We start from the raw sequence: 18,366 nt of genomic DNA, 5'->3' as shown, positions 1-18,366 counted from the left end.
TGTGTGTGTGTTTTTTTGTTTTTTTTTTGTTTTTGTTTTTGTAACCAAGGCTAGCCTAAAACTCACTATGTAACCTGGGCTGGCTTCACACTCTCAGAGCTCCTCCTGCACTGCCCTTTGTGTTGGAATTACAGATATGAATGAGTCCTTCAATGCTGGCCAGTGGTTCTTTCCTCCCAAGTGGGAAAGTCTCTGGGAAGTTTTCCTTCTGCATGAAGGACCCTGTCTGTTTCTCCTCTGCTTAGATAATTCCCTCAGCACTCTCAGGCATATCACCAGAGGATTCAGAAGCCATCTCCCTTCCTTCCTAGCTGCCTTTGCTTTGCCACTGCTGTGCAGGACTCTGAGTTGGTCCCACTTTCCCAACCTGTAATGCTTGTGACTGGTGTCCCCCACCACACTGAGAGACATTACACAGGCAGCTTCCCACTGCCGTTCATTTCTTATATCCTGAGAACTTTTTTCTTCTACCCTGGTAGCCTCTAGAAACATCTACCTTAGACATCCCCAGCTCTGAGAACTCCAGTGTCCAGCTTCTGAGCTTCCTAATCTCCCCTTAGTCATCTCTAGTTCTGGGGCTAGGACAAGGAAGTTGGCTATGTCAGCCTATTCCAGCCACCTAGAGTTGAAGGACCCACACAGTGTGGTCAGTGCTCTGAACCACAGCCACCTGTGGTATATCAACTGCTTTGTTGGAACCAGGGGTATGAATACAGTCAAGATACTGTTCACAGTATGACTGCTCACACCTCCTTATTCATTCCTACAATACCTTACCTTGGTACAAGGGTCAGCAAGAGTCACTGGGCAGCTACTGCTCCTGAAGGTAACTGACTGAGGACTTCAGTTGGCTTGAATGTTGACCTTGTAAATAGGTTCTTCTATAGTCCCTGGACAAAAGGCAGATGGGGTCAGCATTGTGACTTGCAAGTGAACTAAAAGATGATTCTGGATCTCATTTCACCAAATTTTCAAAAGGCTAAGATCCCTCCGAGTGAATATTGCTGTCACTGGAAATTGAGGTACAGTGGCAGGGGAAAAAAAACCCAAACAAATCAAAATAGCTGTTGGTTAGAATGGGGGCTAGTGAGGCCAGTGATCTCCCTGTGGGCAGTATGGTTCTATGATGAACCAACCCATCATTGGCTATACTCTCAGTAAAACTGTCTTTCTCCCTGTAGCCTATTATTATGGAAAAAGAAGGAGGATCATTAAAAATCCACTTGGAGACAGTAACATCAAAGGTGCACCAAAACCAGGCAAGAGAAGGAGACGACGAAAATCAATCTATGTTCAGAAGAAGCGGAAAATTTCTCCTGTGGGCATCCCCGTGAGCTCGGTGCAGGTACACTGTCCTTAAAGGGCTTTGGCTGGAAGAGTTTTGTCTGTTTTTTAGTTATTTATGTGTACGTGGGAGCAAGACACAGAGGGCAGAAGGGGAGGGGGAGAGGACAGGGAGTATGAGAACGCAGGTGTACGCTTGCTGTGCTACACCTGTGGAAGGTAGAAACAACTCTTGAGAGTCTGTTGTTTCCTCACACTGTGGGATCCCAGGATCAAAATCATGTTGTCTGGTTTGTGCAGCGTGCCCTTTTGCCTGCCTTGTTTGGTTGTTTTGGGGGATTCGAGAGATCAGATGCAACCTTGTGCATGCTAGGCAAGCGTTCTACCATTGAGCTATAACCTAGCCCTTGTAGTTTTGAGACAATATTTCCTTATGTAGCTCAGAGTGGCCTTGAACTTTGTGTTGGTATGGTGTGTGTTTGTGTGTGTGTGTGTGCACGTGTGCACAAGCCTGCATGTGAAGAACAGAGGTTAACCTCAGTTGTCATTCCTTGGGACAGGGTCCACCTTGAGTTTTTGTTTTGTCTGCTGTTGTTTTTGAGGTAAGGTCTCTTCCTTTTTCCCAGAACTCACCATTTTTGGCTAAGCTGATTGACCAACAAATCCCAGGGACCCACCTGGCTCCACCTTCCTGATTCCTAGCTTTTCCACATGGTTTCTGGGGGAATCAAACCAAGGTTCTCATGCTTGCATGACAAGCATTTTACCTATTAAACCACACCCCCCCCTCTCTCTCACTCACTCCCTCCCTCCTTCCCTCCCTCCCTCCCTCCCTACTGAGAACCAATTGCACGTGTTCATCTACTGATTAGGAGATGTCTGTGTGAGGAGATTTTTTTTTTTTTGGTATCATGGGATCTCTTTTGGGGCCTCTGTGGACAAACCTTGTTAGGAGCTTTGTTCTGGGAAGGAAATGAAGTGGCATCAGGCCCTGGCAGTGTGGCTATAGGTAAGGGTCACACTGTGGTCACTCAAGGCCCTTTCAACCCACCCCCACTAAGCACATCCCTCTGCCCCTTAGGAAACTGAAGAGGACGATCCATATGCCCTGGACACTGCAAGTGAGGAAACGAGTTATGAAGTCCAGGATTACCAGACAAACACCTCAGCAGCAGAGGTGGTGCCCTTTGCCCGGCCACGGAGGGCTGTGACCCTGAGGAAAAATTCAGAGGCTGTGAACCACCAGCTTAAAGCAGGCAGGGCACGGAGGGTATGCTCAGTGCCAACTACTACTTCTTCTAATAACAGAATCAAGGGTCCACTTGTTAGGCTTGAGAAATCAGAGGTGAGTTCAGAGAGTTCATCTTTAAGAACGTGGGGAAGAGTTACGGCTGTGGTCCAGGAAAACCAGAGATGCTCTGTCAAAATTCCCAAGTCCAAGGACAAAAGAATGATTTTCTCAGATAGGAGTTCCCAGGGTTGGAATAATGTCTTTATTTCTGGGTGTCTCCAGAGCTTCTGGTCAGGTGAAGGGGAGGGTCCAATCTCTAATTCTGGATCCCCAAATTCCATCTCTACATGTTCCATTTCCACACTTGAATTTTCCATTTCTTTCTCTCCTGTATGGGACATCTCTCTCACATCATAATATATTAAATTAGCATGCTTGGCACTCCTGTAACCCATAGATGATATATGAACTGCTGCAAAAGTCCTTGGTGCCATTATCACAGAAGCCAGTGGCGACAGTGAGCTGTCTTGCATGCATCCCACTGTGCTCCTTACTGTGTGTTCACATTTTAATCAGAGATGGTTCGTCAGAAACGGGGTAGGGCGGGTGCATGTTTATAGGTGTGCTTAGAGGCCAGGGATCTAGCTCAGATGCAGTTTCTTAGGAGCCGTCCACTCTTTTTCTTCTTTTTTATAAAAAAAAAAAATTGTGAGGCAGGCAATCTCATGCCTGGAGCTTACTTAGTAGTTGGTTAGTCTGTCTGGGCAGCAACTCCCAGAATCCTCTTGCCTCCACTTCCTCAACCCCACCACTTTTTTTTTTCTTAATGTGTAATCTGGTGATCAAACTCAGGTCCTTAGACTTGGATGGCAAGCATTTTGCCAACTGAGTAATGTCACCAGTCCTGCTGTACCTTCTGTTGTTAATGGTTTTGAGCTTTTGAAGATACCCAGATCATTGCAGGTGTAGAAGTCACCAGCGTCAGATTGCTAGGAAAGTTTGTAGAGACTGAATTCTGTCCGCGTGCCCAGTGAGAAACCAAGAGAGCTAGGAGTCCTGGTCCAGCAGTGTGGAGGCACAGAGGTTATTAAGATGATACAGCTAGGCCCACAGTGTGCAATGACAGTGCCCTGCCCCTTTCGCTGCAGGATTCAAGGCAATCAGAGGAGGAGAGACTGATTCTTGAGAGCAACCCACTGGAGTGGTCGGTCACGGATGTGGTACGATTCATTAAGCTGACTGACTGTGCGCCTTTGGCCAGGATCTTTCAGGAGCAGGTACAGTGGCTTTCTGTGTCATCAGTTTATTTTCTGGTCTCCAGGGTCTTGTCTTTGTGTGTTTGTATGTCTGTGCATAAGAGTATGTATCTTTGTGTGTGTGTGCAGTTATGCATGTTCATGTGTGTGCAGTTACATGCACACCTGTGTGCACATATATATGCATATATGTTTGAGGCCCAGAGGACACCACAGGGTATCCTTCCTCAAGCGATATCACCTTTATGAGACAGGTTCACTCACTGGCTTGGGCCTCCCAAATGCTGGAATTCCAAGCACATCCCAGCACACTCAGCTTTTTAATGTAAGTCCTGGGGATCAAGTCCTTACAAGGCGACTATTCGACTGACTGAACTGTCTTCCTGGCCCTGAGACTCTTAAAGGAATTGCCTATGGCTTCTTTGTGACTCACTGTGGAGGGATAGTTTCACATGCTCTTAGGCTGCATACTGCAGTCTGTAAGCAGGCTTGTCCATGGTGCTGAGCAGGTACGGTGCACCTGACATGAGGGTTTTCTGACAGAGAAGTACGTGTTACTGGCAGGTGAAGAGTGAACATCTAGGCTCCGCCCTTATTCACAGCTGTAGCCCACTTCCTGGTATCAGTTTCTGTTTTGCTATTGCTGTGATAAAACCCACTCTCAGCCTAGAGAGGAAAGAATTGATTTTCTCTTACTGCTCATAGTCTAGAACGAACGGTTGTCAGGGAAAGAGCTCAAGAAAGGAACCCAGAAGCAGGAACTTGAAGCAGAGACTTGATGGAACTTGCTTGCTGTCTTCTTTACTGTGTCTGACTCAGCCATCTTTCTTATACTGGGGTGGAGGGTCACTAACCATCAAAACCCTACAGAGTAAATATCTGTCTTTTAAGTCCTAATATTTTTTTTTATTGGATGTTTTATTTACATTTCAGTCCTAATATTTTTTAAATACTATTTTCTATATAGTTGGTTAAAAATATACCTATCTAGTCTGTTTTTACATTTAATAAGCTAATAATTTGAGGAGATAAAATTTTAAACAGTAAGGCAGAAAAAAGAGTCTGATTTCCCATTGGTATAGAGGATTTTCTGTCTTTCTGTCCAAGTCAATGCAGTGATATGCTGTGAAAGGAAAGTTAGAGAGCATCCCAGGACTCCGCCTCCCGCTCCCATGAGTGTAGTTCTTGGTATCCAAGCTCTGCTGCCCTGATACCCACGAGGTGAAGTGATTAATCTCATTTGCTCTGGAAACTTCTGCAGACTGTAGAGGAGGTCATATGGAAGGCACAAACGGGAGCCAGACAGGAGGTCCGGCTCCTGACTTTCTGCTGTCCACTGCTCTCCTTCTCTAGGTTCAGACAGAGAGGCAGACAGGGAGACGTGCTTTCTGACCTAAAGAATAAGACCAATGATCTGTCTTTTCATTACAGCGCACAGACAAGACAGGAAATGGTGAACAGTGCTGTAGCTTAGCTGATACAGGGCTTACTGATAAAATTTCATCTCCATCTTAGAAACAAACACAAAGCAATAGTTAAGAGATCCTGTAAAGTACTTTCTGAGGCAGCGTTTTTCCAGTCTGGTACTTACTTAGACATAGTGATGTTAAAAAAAAAAAAAGAGGAAACCTGTCGTATTAAGTACAGGACAAATCCTGTCTATATAGGTTTAAATACACCACTATATGTATGTTACATTCAACCTATGATCTAATACCTGCTGTACATACCTTATAATGTCTAAAACATGACAGTGAAATGTGTCATTCTTTATAAATATTAACTTTTATTTTGGTTTAAGACCCAAATGTTCCATTTCAATTTAGAAACATTATTCTGCTCTGAGCCAGAATAATGGATAGTTTTTTTTGTTTTTGTGACTTCTAGACTCTAAGTTAGGTGGGAGCTCAAGAACATCCTTAGCATAAATGGTTCCCAGGTTCCTGTGTTGATACTGTGTTCAGAATTGTACAAATTCTCAGTGAGGTGCTGGCTTGTGGGGTGGGTAGCTAAAACACTACTTTTAAATTCCTTTTTTTTATCTCTGCTAAGCTTAGTTTCCAACAATACCTCAGATTGTTTCAAGGAAATGAACTTGCTGGTACATTCTACCATAGATTCAAAGAGTGGGCAACAGCTTCCTCCACCCACCTCCTCTGACATCCACTAAAAGCTTTGTCCTTGATTTAGACATTAGGTGGGCTTTTAATGGATGAGTCTTGTTCCCAGTTAATTTTGCATTTCACATTAGGGATTTTCAACTGTTATAATAAAAAAAATTATGTTGCCTGCTGGTTTGTCTAAAACATGTGGACACTTGAATCCTTTCTGGTCCATTAGACTTTTAATGACTTATTTTTACTAACTTTTTTTTAGCATCATTTTGTCCAAATGGCAGTGCTTTGATTGGGTGAGACCTCCAGAAAGCGTTTTCTGAGCTGTCAGATGAACTGGATGCCTTCAGATTATTCACTGGCCTGCACAGGAGATCACAGTGTACAGACTGACCATAGCTGTGTATGCTCATGCCTAGGGATGGTAGGAATTCAGAGATGGTTCTGATCACTGGGAGTAATTGCAGACGTTACACACCCTCCATTGCCAGCATGCATGCCTTATATTTCCAAAATGCTGTGGCAGCCTCTTAGTAAAAGCTACTCTCTGTAATTTCATGCTACCGATCTGAACATTATACAGAGAGAATCCACTCATCTGTCATGTGGTTTTAAACACATGACCCTGAATAGCATAGCCTATATGCTCACCCATTGCCAGTCAATCTGCTCACAAGAGAAGTAGGCTGTCTGAAAGAGTCGCTTATTTTATGAGAATGTTAAAGGATCATTGGCAGCTTTGAGTTCTCTCTGAGGGTTTTCCTCTTCTTCCTGTCCCATGACCCACATGTTTTTCCATTTTCATCCTTCTTGCAAGGACAGGAGCTTTAGTTTAACTTCTTTCAGTCTATGGTTGTGTGGATCTGATATTTCTGAGCTCATGTGGCCATGCGTTCATGGCATGCCACGATGAAGCAGAACTGCATACTTCTGATGGCCAGAAAGCAAACACAGGTGGGGAGGTGTCTGGAACAAGGTTCCAAGCCAAACACTTGGTGACATACTTCCACTGTATCCATCCAGGTTAGGTCATGGTCCTCAGGATCAGGCCTCTATCCTAAAGCCCTTCAGCTTTAACACAGTCGCATTGAGGAGGGACCCTCTATGTGCCTGCCCTTGCATCCCAGATACTCCCATTAAAGAGCTGCCATGTCCTGGTGAACTCTAGCCAAGTACATATGAAATCCCCATGTCCTCAGTGTAACATCCCCATTGTGCATCAGGTCATAGTTTATTCCTTCAAAATGTTCTGCAGTTGTGGTGAGTCTGCTTATTTTCATGTGGTATATTTTATCTGAGTCTGTCTCCTTAGCATTAGTAGTCCATGAGTGATTCTGTCTAATGTAATAACTGGCCTGCCAGCACTTAGGAATCATATTGGAGCATATTTATGAAAACTCAATCACCTCTGAGTCTGGTGTGTAACCTACACGGTCCATGAGAAGAGACTCATGACACAGGGGCATTCCTCCTTCGCTCTTCCATGTTTTACAATGTCATCTCTGTGTCCCTTTTTGTCCAGCTTTTTCTTATTTACCCCTTTCTATTTCCTACCCCACTATGAATTGCAATAAGCCTTCTGTGAATCTACAGCAGGAGTGAATCTAACATAAGGGTTAGCCTAGGGTTAGTCTTTGTAAAAGAGTGACGACCGGATGGTCCAATCCTAGCTGCTTTTAGCAGGCAGCGTGGGAATTAGAGGCCTGGTTATATTCTGAGTAGCATGGTCTTGTCAAAACCGTGACACACAGGAATCATATTCTCTAATATTTAGGGAAATGAGGTGGGAGTATGCAGAAGTAGCAGTCGTGGGCCCTCAGGTGGCTCAAATATGGAAAGACTACTACCTTTTAGGCACGTTCCATCTCTAGATATCAGGCCTAGTTTTGGATGAATATTTTCCCAGATAAAGAGGAGGGTGAAGGGTTTCTAGTTAATGGGATTGTTTGGCTATAGCCCTTTCCCTCGGCACGTCTTGTACAGAGGTTCTCAAAGTCAGCTTAGTCCGAGATGTTTAAAGGCTGCTTCTGTGGAACATAGGTAAACCAGATCCTAGGTTTCAAAAACGTGACCTCTTTCTGCTTTTTCCCCCCCATGCTGCTACCCTTGAAATTCATGAGGCAGTATGCTCTTTTTCTAACCTATGACCTCAACGCTGAAACCCCTTTAAAACTCGGCTTCCGTCTGCCGCTGCTGAGGAAGCAGGAGAGCGGGCACTGATCATTCATATTTGTCTCTTTTCTTGGGTGAAGTCTAGTGGCAGGACGCTGGGCTATGTGCTGGATCCAGGACAGAAGGGGCACCTGATCTGAAAAGGTCAGAGAATGCCATTTCAAAGTCTTTGACATCATTTTTAAATGGTCTCCTCTAGCCTGCGTGGTGTCTGTTAGGTCGGCTGTTCTACTTAATGCTGTGACCCCAGCCTTTACTGCCATGTTGTACAGTGGGCTGTGGAATCCTGTCCTGGTTCAGACAGTATGTAAAGAGCTCAGTATTTCTTTGAACATTGGACTGACTGCCTAGAATCTTCTGTGTAATGTCATTGTAAAATCAGTTTCTGAATTGTTTCCTCACCTAATGACTTTTGCTTATTTCGTGATTTTACTTTTTACTTTTTATTTTGTTCAATTTATTTTATTCTATTATCTCATTCTACAGAACTACAATTAAGGTTTTGTTTTATTTGATCTATTATGCGATTGGCCTAGACCGACTGGCTAGCATGCTCCAGAGATCTCACCACCTATTCCTTCCCTGTTCTGAGATCTCAGGCATGCATCTCTGCATCTAGCTTTACACGGATGCTGCGAGTCTGAACTCTGGTCCTCATGTGTGCATAGGAAGCACTTTATCAGTGAACCATCCCCACATCAAGTTTTCTTTTAAAACACACATAGCCAATGGCTGGAGTGGGTTAGACACACACAATTTGAAGAATGTACACATAGGTGCCAAGTAGTTAGCTCATTATCTCCCTCACTGGTTGCGGAAACATGCAAACATTCCACATGCACAACTACAACTAAGGTTTGTTAGTTCTATTACCTGTATTCTTTAGTCGATTAAAAAGATTTTAAAAGCAAAACAAGATTGGGAAAGTGTATCAAGGAGATAAAATCTGCTCATTATTTCTGCCTCTGTATTTCAAGCCTCCCTCTATATAATGTTCTAATTTCTGTGGATAAAGCATACTTTTAAATTGCTAACTTAGTATGTTGAGGACATTCATCTGCTTTAGTAAAGGTATTGAGGGCTCCTAAGTCAAATCTGTTCTATAATTCTTCTTTCCTTTTTATTAACTTTGTTACTAGACAGTCCCATGCATCTATATAATATACTGTGATCGCTCTCTTCCCCACACATCTTCTAGCTCCCTCCTCTCTCCATCAACTCCTCGCCTTATTTATTAGTCCCTTTCCCCAAATCAGGAATTTGGGGTTTGTAAACCATTTCCAGGGCCATCTAAGGATGGCTTGAAACATCAGCGGGAACATAGCTAACATAGAACCAGCCACTTTCCCCCCAATCTCAGGAGTTGCCCTGCTAGAGAAGGCCAGTAAATGCTCACTGCTTTCAGGGCCCAAAGAGTGCAAGCCCTTCTGCACTGGGAAGAAATCCATGGCAAAGAAGACAAGGGAGACACAGGCAGGGCCAAAAGAAGATAATTTCTGATTTCCATTCTCTCTGAGTCTGTCAGTAGTAAATAGTTAGGCAGTAAGCAGTAGAGTCACGGTGGGGGCTTTCCTCCATCCATGTCTGACAGTGGAGGGGCCAGTCCTTCTACAGTCCTGGTGCAAGAATCCACAGCTACTGTGAGTTCAAGGTTGCAGTGACTGTGCCTTGCCCAGAAGATACTTTCGAAAGGATAGTTTGAATGACTTGTCTGCGACTGAGCCCTCACCTGTGCATCTTCTCAGCATCTTGAATAGCCATGAGTCTCTGCATTCACCGCTGTCCACCTCTGTCCGCTTCTCCAATTGAAGCTGGGAGCAGCATTCATGTATGTGTAGAAACACATACATAAAAGGCAGCACAACAGTGTGTCAGTTTAGCCAAACAGCAGGATTCAGCCTACAGTTCCCCATACACATGACTCAGAACTTCTGAGTCAAACTTCTGTTCAAATCTTACACACTGGGAACTCCAATGTATACCGTCATTGCCTTAACTGACAATTTCCCAATTGCTACCTGACTTGTTCTCCTCCATACTCTTGCCTTTCAGCATGTCAGCCGTTGGGGGAAACAGTCACATGCCTTCATCATGCCTAGGACTAGAGAGTCTAGAGAGGACTGCTAACAGCAGGTATTGGAGTGGGAAGAAGAGTAAAAATGGTGTACATATAGTTCTTATGTATAAAATCCTCAAAAAATTAAATGTTAGAAGAGGATGCTGTAGATACAGATGTCTTTATAGCCAACCATATGCAAAACAAGTCCTCATTCTCCTGCAATTTAGAGTAACCTCCTTGTGTGTGGTGCTTCGGGAAAAGCTGACTGAATACAAAGCTGGAAGAAAGTGCCAATGTCCCAGATGCTTATATGGGCAAGCTGCAGTAGTAGTTTTAAGCATCCCCCACCTTTAGGTCTTGGGTATAATTTTTAAATTAATTTTTCTAAGCAAAATAGCAGAGTGAAGGGTCTCTTAATTAGTCATACTGGTTAGAATTGATGAGTTAGCCTGTAACTAGAGCTTCATGCAGCTGTCCGTGCCAGGGATGAAAACTTAGCTTCTGTGTACAACTCAGGTAAGCAGGCTCTTGAGCAAGAGCTTCGAACATGTGTTCTCTTTCTGCTTCTGCTCCAGGCTGCCCAGCTTGTAAGTCAGACCAGGAAGTATACACTCTCCTCCCCCTTCCAGTAACAGCCTTAGAACAGACCCCTCCCTTTAAACTTGGGGTTGATTTGAACAAAGTACACAGACAAAATGAGTTGTCCAGACCAAAGGAAAAGGGTGTCACGGGCAGGTATGAGCTTACAGTTTAAAGCAAATCTGGAAAGTAGTGGAACAGTTCTTATTTAGTCTCCAGGACTAACTTTATTATTTCACGCCTGTGTTGAACATCTCTGCCTTCATAGGATGTTTGTGTGCTCAACATTGCATGCAGGTCAGTCAAGTACCTGCTGGATGGTCTCTGTCATGGTGGTACCCCTCTTAGTGAGCTGAGGCTTTGCTCGATGTGATCACTGTGCTACTGCCTGCATGTGTGGATGGTTGCTTGTACAGTATATTTATTTCAAGTGGCAAATGGTTGATGTTCAAGGAACAGATTTTTGAAATGAGCCACACTCTGGCAGTGTAGAAATTGGTATGTCTTTTGGGGGTGATTTAAGGCACCCAGTAGGGCCACATTGGCTGTTAGGAAGTCGATGGTCTTAAAACTTTATAAACTTTACATTTATGCTCAACAGATATTCCACCAACTCTTTCCTATAGTTAAAGAAAAAGTCTTTTGGAAAAAGATTTAAATGTGGGGTAGGTTTCTTCAAGTGTTAGGTGATCTGGAACTATTGTCTGTATGAAAGGCAGTTGGTTTTCATTTTTGCTGTTGTTGTTGTTTGAAGTGTTGAAGGTAGAACTAGGAACACAAACCAGCTATTAACATCTCTTACTTGATACTCCCTTCAAAATCAGTGAGCACCCCGTTGGCTTCATGGCTTCAAGTGTTAGGTGATCTGCACCTTAGCACTTCCTGTTTCTCAAGCTACTGTCATCCTTCTAAATAGCGGCCTCAGAAGAGTAAAGTGACCTGGTAGAACAATATAGGAAAAGGGGAGGTCACGTTTCATATGCAACGTGGAAACACACAGATGTTTCATTCATTTTCTTTATGGCTGCATAAAAGAGAGATCAACTCATTTTTGAGTTTTGATAAGGTCACATGTGTCTTTATTGAAACGTGGCTTATTTTCAGTACACCCAATGCTCTTTTATAATTTAAAAGTAGTAAGCAGCATTCTTGGTGATATTTTAAGTGGGTGTGATTTTCCTGTTGCTGTATTTATCATGTAATATTTCGGATATGGGATCTGATGGGGTAATAAGCCCCTTGCTCTTGCTGGCAGTCCTTAGATGATAAGTGATACTTCTCCTGACACTGCTGTTCTCACAGCTACATTCTTTTCATACTTAGGTATCTGTGCTATTAGAGCTTTAGGAAAAAAAAATTTCTTTAAGATAGGAAGATCTCTATGAAGTGTGTTGATGGGTGATTTCTATAATGCATACCTAGGCAATGGTGAATGGCTATTGAGTCCTTGTGGTTCATGAGAGTCAGGAGTGTAAAATTTCACATGGCTGAAATTCTGCTATTCTGAGTTCAGTTCACCACTGACTCAGCACCACTTCAAGCCTCTGATCTCTCTTATTCTCAATTATTCCCACTGAAATAGGAAGCCTGCACTGGGAAATAGCAAGAGTAGATTACAGTTAAGCTCAGCTACACAATTAAAAGGCATCTACAGGAACAAACCAGCCTGCTATAGGAAGTGAGCTGGTGGAGACACACATTAACAGAATGCCCAGGGCTTTGGAGTGCATTTTTGTGTCCTCCTTCCCATAGCAGATTTAACAGTCACTTAATGGATATTATCATAATATACCACCTGTTGTATAGATATAGCAAGGTGTAGTAGAACAAGGAGAAACCAGTCCTGAACCCAAGTGCAACTCACTCTGATGATTGTGTGTGTATGTGCACAGGTGTGAGTGTGTTTTCACGATGGTCACGTGGGAAGTTTTGGAGATCTAATCTGGTGATTAGATATCTCTTTCAGAAGGTGTCTTTAAGTTGTTTATTTATTTATTTATTTATTTTTAGGTTAGGTCTTGCTGTAGAGCTCTGGGCAGACTTGTGCTCATTCTTTTGGAACTTTTAATGTGGCATTCCCTCCTGACTGTGGAGATGTCTGCTGAGAAATCTGTTATCTCATGAGGATCCCCTAATATGTAACTCAGCACCTTTCTCTTACTCTTTTGGAATTCTGTCTTTCTCGTGGGTCCTCTCACCTTACTATGTATTTGTCCAGTTTTTCTGAGCCTCCCAGCCCCGAATGTCCATATTTCTTAAGATCTCAGTTGTTTAGTGCTGTTATTTCATCAGTTAGATTTTTGGGGTCCCACCCTTCCTTTCTAAGACATTCATTTGAATATTCATTCATTTTGTGGAATCTCTTACTGCTTACTTGACTGCTTATTTTTCCCTTCTACTCCTCTGTGTCTGAATATGTTATGTCAAAAAATTTCTCTTCAAGTTGAGAGCTCTTCCTGTCTGCTTGCTGAGGCTTCTGCTGCTGTCTGGGGCTGGTTCACTCAATTCTTTAGCTCCTGGGTTTTGCTTTGGTTCTTTATCCCAATCTTGATCACTTGGCTAAATTCATCATTCCTACTAGGACCCGGCCTCCTCTCTTGTATCTCCTTTAGCTTCCGTGGAGCCATTCTTTTGAATGTAGGCATTTTGTGCATTTCTTTAGGGGTCTGTTGCTTGCTAGCGGATTCCTCTGAAGGCACCGTGTAGTTTTCATTTTTTCATACTTTTTATGTATATACATGATATTTCTTATATATCTGGAAGATTCTTTAGCTCTAATAGTTTTGGAGGGTAGCTTCTAATGTAAAAGATTTTCTTCTAAAGATGTTTTTTAGGGGTGTTGAATTGCCATATGACACTGCCTTGGGTTTCATTTGAATATACTATGTTATGATTCTATGAGCAATAAAAATGGTTTAGGGCATGGCACATGTAGCAGTGGTGGTATACACTGGGCAGTCTTTATTGCTAGGTAGCAATGAGAACACTGGAGCAAGGTAGGTATAGCCCTTACGTCATAGTGTATCTCTGTTTGTCTGCGTGCCTGTTTGTCTGTCTGTATACACACACACATGTATGTGTTTTCCTTTGGAAAATCATAGTATGTAGTTGACATCTCTCTCTTTGGGGCCTTATCACCTATCCTGGTGATAAAATATCAGACTGTACAAAGCAGTAAGAGTTAGTATTTTTTGGTGTCCATCTCTTTTCTGGTATTCAGATTAGCATAGAAGGACCTGACTTGGAACTAAGAAGTTGCTGTCCCAGAACAGGATAGTAAACCTGGGAAACAACTTCCAGAACATCCTAACTGTTCCATTGCCTGTATCCACCAGGAAAAGCTCAGGAATTCCAGAGGAGCTAAAATGTTCTTAGCAAAAAAATATTTTATCGGGGTAGGAGATCAATGGGTAGAGCCTTGCAAACTGATGACCCAAGTTTGTATCCCCAAAACCAATAAAAAGCCAGGGATAATAGTGTACATGCATTTGTAATCCGAGCACACTCCTGGGAGGAGATGTAAGGCAGAGACAGAATTACAGGCCAGCTAACCTGCCTGGGATAACCTGCCTCAAACAAGGTAGGGAGTGTGGACAAACACCCAAAGATTTCCTCTGACCTCTACACACACACACACACACACACACACACACACACACACACAAAATTTTATTAACGCAAGCATTCAGTAGTCATCAAGCTAATTGTTACTTGTGATAATATGCTCACAAGTTTAAAAACAGAAAGAACAGGTTTTTAAAAAGATTTAGCTCCAGGATAAAGCTTGACAAGACAAACACATCTTCCAAGTATATTCTACTTTGTGTCTAACATGGCTTTCTCTTCTGTCAGGACATCGATGGCCAGGCACTCCTCCTGCTGACTCTCCCAACAGTGCAGGAGTGCATGGAGCTGAAGCTGGGACCTGCTATCAAGTTATGCCATCAGATCGAGAGAGTGAAGGTGGCTTTCTATGCTCAGTATGCCAACTAACTCTCCCTTCTTGGCAGGTGTCGCCTGATTCTGATATTGCTGTGTTTGTTGTAAAAGTTTCCAGAACTGAGACCTTGATTTCCTGGGCTTTGTGAAATGGCACAATCATTGGTGATCTCCAAAAAGCCACAAGCCCAGGACCTCCTTTTTGCACCAGCCTATTTGATAGTCCTATGTTTTTAAAGCACATGGAAGGAGCACCAGCAGCTCTGAGAGTATTGTGAAAGTTCTGAGACAGACCTTCCCTGCCTCAGGACCTCTGAGTTTCCTTTTTTTTTTTTTTCTTCTGCTCAAACCTGGCAGTTTTCTGGAAGTCAGGTTTCCTTCACTGAGGTCTAGGTTCTTGGGAGACCCATCTTGCTACCGCTTTTGCCTGACTCAGTCTCAAAGTCTCTTGCAACTCTGTCTGCCACACACATGCGAGCTGCCGTGATTTACAGTCACCTATTCCACGTGATCTCACTTAACCTCCATTCTCCCACACAACTCTGGGCTCTGTTCAGCTCCGTCCTCTGTCAGAGGTGCCTTTTCTCAAGTATGGCGGCTTGCCATGAAACAGCTACCCTGTGAGCAAAGCCTAGAGCATTTAGAGTAGCAAACACTCTCTGTAGTCTCCTGCAGACCTATAGCTTCAATGTTCTAAGATCACTGTGACCTGTCAGGAGGAGGCTGCTTTAGGGAAGTATCAAATTCTGTATTGAAGAGAAGCTTTCAGGGGTCAAGTATAGGACAAGATTTTGGGACAAGCATTTTCATGAACTAACTGTGTCCTTCTGAGCCTCTCTTCTGCTAGTGCCTGGCTTGCCACATGGAAAGCAAGCAGAGGGGAGCAGTATTCCATAGCATAAGACAGCCGAGCAAATACTGGATCTGGATCCAGTTGGTTTCCATCCATTGGCTAATGGCCAACTTCATGTCCTTGGGTAACTCCACAAGTTCCAAGTTCCCATTGAGGGGAAAGTCAGGACCTTTAGTAGTGAAGCATTGAGTATGCCTTCTCTCTGCTCTTGCTAGAGAGGAGTCTAGGTAGACCAAAATGACAAAAAGTGTGGCCACAGAATTTAACCCTCCAGTTTCTACCTTTCACTCTCTTTGGGGTTGTTTATCAAATTTCACTAAGTCATTCATAGACTAATCAGTGATTGTAAAATTTGGCTGATATCCAGCTCTCATCTGGGTTTTCCTATGAGCAGTTCAACATGTGCTTGGAAACCCAAAGGGGCCAAGGTACATTATAGTGTGGAGGTCACCTCCATGTCTTTTGAAAACCAGACAAAGAAACCAAACTTTTGCTCTGCTTAGGAGTGCCTCACTTTGGAAGCTTAACTTCCCACCTATCTGGGCCTTACTGGTTTACTTTGTGGCTTTCCATATATTGTTTTTCATAATTACATTCATTTTTCTTCTTTGACTAGAATCACAACTGCCCCAGAGCATGGAATAACAAACTGAGAGCTGCTTGTGTTTTGGCAGAGTTTTAAGGCATGGTAGTCCATCAGGTTTTCAAAACTCTGGTTGCATATGCTGGTTACCCATTCTCGACACTGGTTGCAGATAGAATTAGAAAGTGAATTATTTGTGGTTGAGACTCTTTAGTTTTCCCTGGAGCTGTTTTTTCTATGGTCAAGCTGTAGACCTTTGGTAAATGGGTATGTCTAGGTGTTTGGACTGTGTCCTGTGTGGAGCTGTAAGGATGGAGCTGCCCCTGATGGGGTTTGTGTTGGATTTCTCTTTTCTAAGCTACATGTTGAACCTTCCTCGATTTGTCTGCCTTCTTAGCCACATACTTTTGGCCATAAATACTCAATCTATCGGTTGGAAAGGGTATCTATTTCAAGATAGGGTGGCATTTCTCCTCCTCCTTGATCCCTCACTGTGGTCTTTTCAAGATGAGCTATTTCTTTTGCATCTGAAACGGGATGCGGCTATGGTATTGCTAGAACATGGTATGCTTTCAGAACAAATGTGGCCTTCTCATGCCATTTCCAGTAATGACACAGAGGAGGAGGTGTGTTGCCTCAGAACATGGGGATTTCCTAGAGGTCTGATCAGCTCACAGAAAGAGCCAGAAAAGAATTAACAGAAAATCCTGTCAGGACATGTCCACCATTGTTTCAGAAACCCTTCTTCCTATGGAACCAAGTATCCCAGCCTCTCTTCATGCATCAGCCTTGCAGTTTAGCATCTGTCTCTCTCTGCAGTGTCGCTTCTTCCAGCCTAAACTTTAGCTTTGGCAAGGAAGAAATGACAGTAATCTTACCACAAGAGTGCCCAACCAGAGGCCACTGTAATCATAGTGGCTGTTAACATGCAAGCCACCATCCCCCCAGTAGACTTGAAGTATTTTGATGACCAAAGAGGATGATTTTTCTTGGAGAGGTGCCAGTGTCCTCCAGAGCTTTGATCCCAGGATGGCATGCTCACGGACGGAATGCAACTTTGCCACCAGATTGTAATGTGGATTTTGTTTCTCTCTAGACTTGCTTCTCACTGCTTTTGTCTGAAACATAGAGTTGATTTCCAAGAATGATTGGGAAGAAATAAATGGATTTTATACACATATACCAAAAATATTCTGCCCTAAATACCTTGAAATTATGTCTTTGCCTCATCTCTTCTTGATGGTGTCATTTCCTTATCTCTGATTATCTTCTGGGACCAACATCCTCTCCTCCATGTACCTACACCTTGGTCACATCACTCCATTCATGGCCTCCTGTAACCAGCTGAGCAGACATCACACAGTCCATGTCATGGGACTGAGGAATAGAAATGCCACCTGAACTTAAATAATGACAGTCTGTCACTTACTGCCCACCTTAAAACATAGGGAGTTTGTTTCCACCCACAATTTCCATAGTATATTTGTACTGTATAGTTATAATAAAAAAAAAAGGGATCCTGGCCACCAAATAAAACACACCCTGATCAAAGCAGGCTATACTGGCATTGCATATCTTTGTTATTCAACAATGGTATCCTTCACCACAGTTTCTAATCTAGAGCACGGAGAACTGGTCTGTCACTTTTAAAATTAGATGTCTTTGATCAGAGTTTGACTCACAGACAGCATTTGAGCTCTATAGCTATTTGAGTCCCTAGACCTTATTTGATCATATTCAAAAGATCATTTCCCATGCTTGCTTTGATTTGGTCCTCAATAAATTAAAATGATCCATACTTTAACACTGCCACAGCTGACCTTCACTGCCATCTTTAGATGGTTCCTTTTGATCAGCCTTTTGAAGATGGGTCCCTCCTAATCTATGCCATAGAATTTTGAGTGCTGTATGAGGCAAATATTGGCTTTGTCTTCTATCTTACACCGAATACTGCTTCCTGAGGTTTGTCCCTGAGTTTTGGAAGCACTCAGGATTTTCGTACTTATTTTGTATGCCATCCATTTGTATTCATTTCTGTGTAAAGAATCAGTACAGATCAGCATCAGGATCTTCGTTGTGGTTTGACATTGCTGTTTTTGGGTTAAGATATTGAGTCTAGGCTCCAGTTGCTCTCTATCCTGTCTTGAGAGAGCTGTGATTGAGTGTGCAATTATTTGGAAGGAGAAAATGTAAATTAAGATAGCTGTAGTGTTTATGCCAGAAGTCTCTGGGGACATCTACTGCTTGTGTCTCTTTGGTGCAATAATTAAATAGGAAGGAGGAGCTGAACTGGCAA

General features: G+C 43.1%; 1 protein-coding gene across 1 annotated transcript in view; it reads left to right on the top strand.

The window, feature by feature from the left end:
• LOC114623178 (scm-like with four MBT domains protein 2) overlaps positions 1–14,688 on the top strand; it is a gene marked incomplete at its 5' end in the record, with an annotated part of 57,724 nt that extends 43,036 nt beyond the window's left edge. Inside the window, 4 exons of the mRNA XM_028769858.1 lie at positions 1,182–1,345; positions 2,366–2,629; positions 3,664–3,792; positions 14,548–14,688. Coding sequence (XP_028625691.1) covers positions 1,182–1,345; positions 2,366–2,629; positions 3,664–3,792; positions 14,548–14,688 — 698 coding nt within the window. The remainder of the gene's footprint in view (positions 1–1,181; positions 1,346–2,365; positions 2,630–3,663; positions 3,793–14,547) is intronic.
• Between the last annotated feature and the right edge of the window lie 3,678 nt (positions 14,689–18,366).

The sequence above is a fragment of the Grammomys surdaster genome, unplaced genomic scaffold, assembly GCF_004785775.1.
Source record: "Grammomys surdaster isolate TR1022 unplaced genomic scaffold, NIH_TR_1.0 194, whole genome shotgun sequence".
Classification (NCBI taxonomy): Eukaryota; Metazoa; Chordata; class Mammalia; order Rodentia; family Muridae; genus Grammomys; species Grammomys surdaster.
This window is presented reverse-complemented; position numbering and strand designations above follow the sequence as displayed.